Genomic DNA, 7,500 nt, shown 5'->3' with positions numbered 1-7,500 from the left:
GATTGTAATCGTCACTCGAGGCTCCTTAGAAAGACGTAACAGGACTTCGGGTGCTCGTGAGGGCATTAGAAATAAGCGTTTTGCACATTTAAAAAAAAAATAATGAAATGATAAGCGAGACGCCGCGGCAATCATCATTAAAGGAGCGGGAAGTGGACTCGGGTGGAGATGATGCTCGCCCGCGTACGAATGACAGAAGTTCCGATTGGCGGATCCCGCGGGAGGGCCCTTTCGTCGCCGGGTAGAGAGGGAGATCCACGCGAGGAGCCAATTATCGAGGAAATGTCGGCCGTGAGTTCGAGCTCGGTACCGGAAGTAACGCAGCCGCGGTTAGGGTGAAAGTCTCGTCGGCACGCCACGCCCGCAGCCCGCCGCCCGCCGCCCTCCCTCCCGCTCCCTCCCGCGCTCGCCCACACTCGACGGCCGCCCAGAGGGAATGTTGCCCGGTAGCCGAGAGTGTTTTTTTTTTTCTCCCTCCCTTCTCTTTACCCTGTGCTTGATGATTACTCTGTTGGCGGGTCGATTGGCTGGTCGGTTGGCGTTCGATTGCTTCCTGTTTTTTTTGGCTGCTGATTTATTGCGATGCTTTTGGACTTCATCGTCGAGTGCTGAGGAATTTTACATGTGTGGAGGGAATAGATACGAATATATGTATATATATGTATGTATATATATATATATATATATATATATATATATATATATATATATATGTATAGCTTTTATTTTTTTCTAAAGCAGATATGCAATTGATGGGACAGGTGTTGCATCTCTCGAAGGTGTAATTTTCCGGTAGTTTAGTGTCAGCTTAACATTTGCGAGTGCATGGCGCTGAGTCACCCTAACAGCGCCCACGTCACCGTAGCATCCACAACCTCATCTCAGCTGTCGCGACCCGTGTCGTTAGAGCGCTGTTAGATTTCAACTGGTTAGGGTGACCTTTTGACTGGCGTTTCACTCTCCTTTCGCATTTGCTCGAGCCAAAAAAACTTTCTCGTATTTGTTACTTTTTTCTATGAGATTGTTTATGCTTTTTTTTGTTATTGTTACCCCCTTTTTTTCTTCTTTCTTTCTTTCTCTTTTCTTCCGTTTTTTGGTCCGCCGAAATGCTCTAACGACGTTTCCATTGTCTTCCCTATCCTCGGCGCGCAGGGGAGGAAATAATTAGGTTTCCCTCGTGCTTTTGCCGTCGTCTTTTGTCACCCTCGACAGGACGTCCGAGCCTCAAAGAATTTCGGTTCACTTAGAAGAGAAAAGAGATGGGACAAGTAGACGAAGGATGTGTACAGATGTGGTTCAGAAAGATACATTTCCCAGGTTCTTAGTTTTGAGTCATTTTATATTGCACGTTGATTTATTCATCATCTGTTCTTCCGTCGATTGCTTTAATTTGATGATTTATTAAGGCTAGAGGAGAGATTGTATAGTGGAGATGGTGGCGAGTTTGATGACCCTCATGATCCCTGCATCGGTTGTGGGCGAAGGCTGTGTTGCCCCTGGCTGCTGCCGGTGCTACTAACCTGCTCGATCTGCGTGGGAGATGCCGGGCCCTGCGAGTACGTGTGGGCGGTGTTGCTTTTGTCTGAGCCTAAGAGAATCGGTATCGCTTGCATTGCCCCCACATCCCTCTCTCTCTGTCTCTCTCTCTTTTTTTTCTTTCTCTTTCTCCTTCTCTCTTTCTTTCTTTCTCTCTTTCTCTCTGTCTCTCTGTCTCTCTCTCTCTCTCTCTCTCTCTCTCTCTCTCTCTCTCTCTCTCTCTCTCTCTCTCTCTCTCTCTCTCTCTCTCTCTCTCTCTCTCTCTTCTCTCTTTCTCGTCTCTCTCTCTCTCTCTTCTCTCCTTTTCCTTCTCTTCTCTCTCTCTCTTTCTCTCTCTCTTTCTCTCTCTCTCTCTCTTTCTCTCTCTCTCTTCCTCTCTCTCTCTCTCTCTCTCTCTCTCTCTCTCTCTCTCTCTCTCTCTCTCTCTCTCTCTCTCTCTGTGTGTGTGTGTGTGTGTGTGTGTGTGTGTGTGTGTGTGTGTGTGTGTGTGTGTGTGTGTGTGTGTGTGTGTGTGTGTGTGTGTGTGTGTGTGTGTGAGATCGTTGCTGTAGTACTTAGCTTTATCCACGAGTTGGGATTGTTTGACACATGAATAATTCGTATGCGAGATACTCGAGTGCAGTCTTTTGCTTATGATATTTCGGAGCAAGTCTTCATGCAAGAAACTGCTGTGATAATGCTGCAATTTCTTTCGGAGATTGTCTTGGTGTGGAGCTTACGAATAACACCTCTTGTGTCACGTCAACTGTTTTGGCCGGGGAGCATATGTCTCCTCAAAACCAGCTGACATGCTCACTCCGTAATTAAATCTAGTTTTGCAACCCGCCCCAGCCTAATGCTCACTCCTGCGGCAGACATATAGGCTCCCTTGCAACCTGACAGTTTTAAATGCTGCACCGACTAATTCGGACTACAGCAATTAACCCAAAACGTGTCTTGTGAGAGTGAAAGAGAGTGAGAGTGAGAGTGAAAGAGGAAGAGAAAGAGAAAGAAAGAGAGCGAGAGCGAGTTAATAATGTGTGTATGTGTTTTTATTTGTTTGTGTGTGTGTGTGTGTATGTTTGTGTTTGTGCGTAAATGCTGCGTGTGTGTGTCTGCTTAACTGAGAGATAGATAGGGAGAGGGAATGGGAGGGAGAAGAGGGGAAAGAGAGGAAGAAAGATATGGCGAGATAAAGTGTCGGCGAAAGAACAGTAGCAAATGAGTTTATTGGTGACGTTATCAATATTATCAGCAATCTTGATTCGTTTATGATAGCCAACTGCCGCCTCTTTGAGTTAGATAGTACGAACGTTTAAGTCGCCACTTTATGAATATTTTGAAGGAAACAGCTACCACTTGTTGGATTCATCTTCCGAAATTCTAGTACAGGGGTATTTATTGCTCCTGGTAGACATCCTTTCTCCTTACTATATCCAGACAAAGTTGTCTTTGTACTTATCATATCATGGCGATACATTTTCTCATATATTCTTATTTCACTGGAATCTGATGATTAAGCAACTGTTATTTACAGTTTTATCGATATCGCAGATTATTGTACTTAGATAGGTGTTCCGCATCATACCTTGATAAACAACTCACCTCGCGTTATATTCTGCCTGTCCTCACGCCACGAAACGGATAGTGACGTTAGACGGATCTTCGTTGTATTGGAGGCATGGGTTTAGGAACGCAGTCATAACAGGAAGGTGTACGAACGTATAGTGACTCACCGTTCCCTGCATTGTAAGAAAAGTGAAAGTGTGTTGCGGCCTCATTTATGCCCCATTGTTCTGTAATTCTGTAATGATCGAAATCGTGGCCGTTTTTTGCCATTCCTTTCCTTTCGGGGTTTTCAGAGATAAAAATTTCGTGTCTTTTTTTTTTTTGTCGCCGTCTGTTGTTTCTCTCGAGTTCATAGCAGGTAATGTGGTGTTTACAAGACAAACTTCCCCCTGGCGCTTTCTAGTACTTTCTTCGAAATGCCGTATGTTTACGTTGACATACTCGTGCAACAAACAAACAAACAAACAAACCTCCGCCAATTTGTATTCTAAACATCCTCCTTTCCAAGGGTAGACGGTTAAATTATAGCTATGATGTTTGATGTTTGTCGACGTGTGATGAATAGATTCCCACGACACATATTTAAACACATTCGCATTGTTATTGTTGTTCGATAAGCTAGACCTGGCCCCGGGAAATCTGTCCGGCGGTTACAGCACTGTGACTGAAAGTAACATCCAAGCACAGAGCAAATCAACCAGACACTCACCTGAACACCCTTCATGCAGACACCCCCACGAACTTGCTGTTAGACTGCTGTTAGATAGAGCGTGAGAGATGTCGGAACGTGCGGGCCTCCTCGGCCTCAACTCGTCTTCGGTAATTGGTCTTGTCTGCGTCGCGAGTTGCAGCCTCTGAAATGCCGACGTTGAAAGAGACAGGTCATGGTGCAACTTTCGGGAAATGCATTCCGGCACATTTCCTTTTGCATTCATTACCAAACCCTTTGCAGAAATTATAAGATGTGATGTGGAAACCCGCGTGAAGTGAGTGCATTGACTGTCGCGAATTAGACCAGGACAACAGGTTCTGCCGCCGGAGTGCAAGTGCGCTTGGGAAGCCAGAGAGTCAAGGTCTCGAGGATCTCTTGGAAGGATTCTGAGGCAACCTGGCATCCGGTTCCTTCAGGATGCGTAAAGAGCGATGCCAAGAAGAGGTCGTGGGCCCGCCCGCGCCCGTGTCTACCAGTATGCCCTTTTGGAGGTTGGCAAAGCTCACCCTTGCGCCCGTCAAGTACCGCGTCAAGAAGTTGGCTTCCCTGGGTTAGTACTCCCTTTGTAGTGTCACACTTGTCTTCCAGGATGGATCCTCCGCCAGTAAGCTGAGGATTCAGGTGCTCAATGGAGGCCAACAGAAGGCAAAGCCGCCCGGACCCCTTGGCCAGTTGGGATGAATTGAAAGGTGTTTCGGCTGGGCGGTGAGTGAGTGAGGGAGAGAGTGAGTGAGTGAGGGAGAGAGTGAGTGAGTGAGGGAGAGAGTGAGTGAGGGAGAGAGTGAGTGAGGGAGAGAGTGAGTGAGGGAGAGAGTGAGTGAGGGAGAGAGTGAGTGAGGGAGAGAGTGAGTGAGGGAGAGAGTGAGTGAGTGAGGGAGAGAGTGAGTGAGGGAGAGAGTGAGTGAGGGAGAGAGTGAGTGAGGGAGAGAGTGAGTGAGGGAGAGAGTGAGTGAGTGAGGGAGAGAGTGAGTGAGGGAGAGAGTGAGTGAGGGAGAGAGTGAGTGAGGGAGAGAGTGAGTGAGTGAGGGAGAGAGTGAGTGAGGGAGAGAGTGAGTGAGGGAGAGAGTGAGTGAGGGAGAGAGTGAGTGAGGGAGGGAGAGAGAGAGAGAGAGAGAGAGAGAGAGAGAGAGAGAGAGAGAGAGAGAGAGAGAGAGAGAGAGAGAGAGAGAGAGAGAGAGAGACAGAGACAGAGAGAAACAAGTAAGAGTGGGAAAGTGCTGAGGGTGAGGAGCAACAGGAGGCCCATGAGAGCGTGGGGAGGAAAGTATAACAAGTAGGTTATAAGTCGCCCCGGGATGTTTACCCCGGGTGTGTGTTTGTGTGTGTGTGTGTGTGTGTGTGTGTGTGTGTGTGTGTGTGTGTGTGTGTGTGTGTGTGTGTGTGTGTGTGTGTGTGTGTGTGTGTGTGTGTGTGTGTGTGTGTGTGTGTCTTTTTTATATATAGATGTATATCGGTTCATGAACTTATGTGTGTATGCATGCATGTATACCTTTATGTATAATGTATTTGTGTCAGTCTGGTTAAGTCCTGCGAGTTTGGCGATGTTATGTTAGTCAGGCCATATACTCTCTGCATTATCTGTTTGCATTTTGATTGTGCGTGTCTATCTCAACTGTTTGCCTTGAGTTTATGTAAGACGTTTGAAAGCGTCTTGTTATTACGACAGACTATCCAGTTTATATGCTGTATTGAAATTGCTCTCATGTGTACGGTACGATGACAACCTTTCCTTTGTTCGTCAAAAAGTGATTTTTGTATTTTTTGCTTCTGGTAGGAATTGTTCATACAGACCCTCGGGATAATTACTTTAAAGACTGAGAGAATATACGTGGGGTGCAATCGGAAGAACCAGACTGGATTCCACGGCTTACCAACTCGAAACAAAAACAAAAGATTCTCAGAGCAGATGTGTGTGTGTGTGTCCGTGAATCCACAACTTACAAGAGATCGCTGGTAACTCTGAGGGCATCGTACATCCGGGGAACACACTTTACCCAAATCTTCGTGTAAGATGTTTCGAAACGTCGGCGCCCAGCTGATGTGTGACTCGATAGATACAGGGGTAGTATCACGGTATGCAAATTAGTCTGTGTGTGGTTGTTTATTTGGTGGTCGGATGGAGGGGGAGGGGGAGGATGAGGATGAGGATGGGAAGGGAAAAGGCGCACAAGGTGGTAAAGAAAAATAAGAGAAAGAAAGTTATAGAAAGAGGAGGAATAACGAGAGCAAAAAAGACTTGCAGATGATTTTTTTTTTACACTAATCACGATAATGATCGAAAGTGGATGTTAATGGATATGAATAACTGTATATTTAGTTGACAGTTATTAGGAAAACAACATGAATTATGACCAACAAAGGAGCCAACATAATAGAAAGAGAAATATGCATATATGAACAAATTCAGAAAATAATCATGATTATAAGAGCGGACAAAAAATGTAATTAGTATTGTCTCTTAGCAATAAAGACATTCCTTGGAAATCCGTGTGCCTCCACCCCCCCCTCTCCCCACCTCAACCCCTCCCCTTTTATCCAAGCGGCACGAACCTCGGGAAAGAATTATATTGGAAATCTTCCGCTGAGGAAACCGAGAGTTGGTGAAGCTGGTCGGGGGTAAGAGATAAAGAGAAGGAGAGAGAGAGAGAGAGAGAGAGAGAGAAAGAAAGAGGGAGAGGGAGAGGGAGAGGGAGAGGGAGAGGGAGAGGGAGGGGGAGGGGGAGAGGGAGGGGGAGAGGGAGAGGGAGAGGGAGAGAGGGACAGAGGGACAGAGGGACAGAGGGACAGAGGGAGAGAGGGACAGAGGGACAGAGGGACAGAGGGACAGAGGGACAGAGGGACAGAGGGACAGAGGGACAGAGGGACAGAGGGACAGAGGGACAGAGGGACAGAGGGACAGAGGGACAGAGGGACAGAGGGACAGAGGGACAGAGGGACAGAGGGACAGAGGGACAGAGGGACAGAGGGACAGAGGGACAGAGACAGAGACAGAGACAGAGACAGAGACAGAGACAGAGACAGAGACAGAGACAGAGACAGAGACAGAGACAGAGACAGAGACAGAGACAGAGACAGAGACAGAGACAGAGACAGAGACAGAGACAGAGACAGAGACAGAGACAGAGACAGAGACAGAGACAGAGACAGTGTGTGTGTGTGTGTGTGTGTGTGGAGAGAAAGAGAACGGAAACGAGAGCGAGAAAGATAGAGATAAAGAAAGAGGAGAGAGTGAAAAAGATGAAAAGAGAGAGATTGGACATGAGAGAAAAGGTGAGGATACAGGTCTGGGTGTGATTGGGTCCCCCACCCCCACCCCCACCCCTTCTACCCCTACCCCTACCCCTACCCCGCAACACGCTCCAGGAGACCAGACCGGGATTGGTCTAAGAATATGATTTTATTGCAAGATTTTTATTCTAAGGGAGAAGCAGCCGCCGCTTTTAAGGGGAGGGAGAGGAGGGTGAGGAGGGTGGGTCGTGCGTCGGTGGGAGGGGGTGGGGCGGGGGGTTTGAGGGCATGTTTTGCGTCCTTCGGGAAAAGTTCCACCTTCGGGAGTGAACTCGAAGCCACGACGCTTTTGGATTTTTTTTTATGTGCCAGCACGAGGGGAATAATCAGAAGGAAAGCGGATGGCCAGAGACGGAACGAGGAGGGGAGAGATAGGGAAAAGGAGCAATAATTGGAGGGGGAAGTAGAACGAAGGG

At 47.4% G+C, this 7,500-nt stretch overlaps 2 protein-coding genes across 41 annotated transcripts in view; both read left to right on the top strand.

The window, feature by feature from the left end:
* Window positions 1–7,500, top strand: part of LOC122257264 (uncharacterized) — a 156,238-nt gene that overhangs the window by 102,407 nt on the left and 46,331 nt on the right. For 2 of the 40 annotated variants that reach the window (XM_086553764.1, XM_086553462.1), the window contains exons 1-2: window positions 3,135–3,264; window positions 4,037–4,346. The exons of 37 other annotated variants lie outside the window; for them this stretch is intronic. In XM_086553764.1, the coding sequence (XP_086409890.1) occupies window positions 4,214–4,346 (133 nt within the window). In that variant the 5' untranslated portion in view covers window positions 3,135–3,264; window positions 4,037–4,213. Of the gene's footprint in view, window positions 1–3,134; window positions 3,265–4,036; window positions 4,347–7,500 lie in introns of those variants that run through there. One more of the 40 variants, XM_086553672.1, reaches the window with a different exon arrangement.
* LOC147472444 (uncharacterized) overlaps window positions 6,442–7,500 on the top strand; it is a gene marked incomplete at its 5' end in the record, with an annotated part of 10,630 nt that continues 9,571 nt past the window's right edge. Inside the window, one exon of the mRNA XM_086543247.1 lies at window positions 6,442–6,501. Coding sequence (XP_086399373.1) covers window positions 6,442–6,501 — 60 coding nt within the window. The remainder of the gene's footprint in view (window positions 6,502–7,500) is intronic.

Source organism: Penaeus japonicus, unplaced genomic scaffold, assembly GCF_977035675.1.
Source record: "Penaeus japonicus unplaced genomic scaffold, GWHDUDI00000001_assembly GWHDUDI00000001, whole genome shotgun sequence".
NCBI classification, from domain to species: domain Eukaryota; kingdom Metazoa; phylum Arthropoda; class Malacostraca; order Decapoda; family Penaeidae; genus Penaeus; species Penaeus japonicus.
The sequence above is the reverse complement of the archived record's forward strand: the minus strand, read 5'-3'. Positions and strand labels throughout refer to the sequence as shown.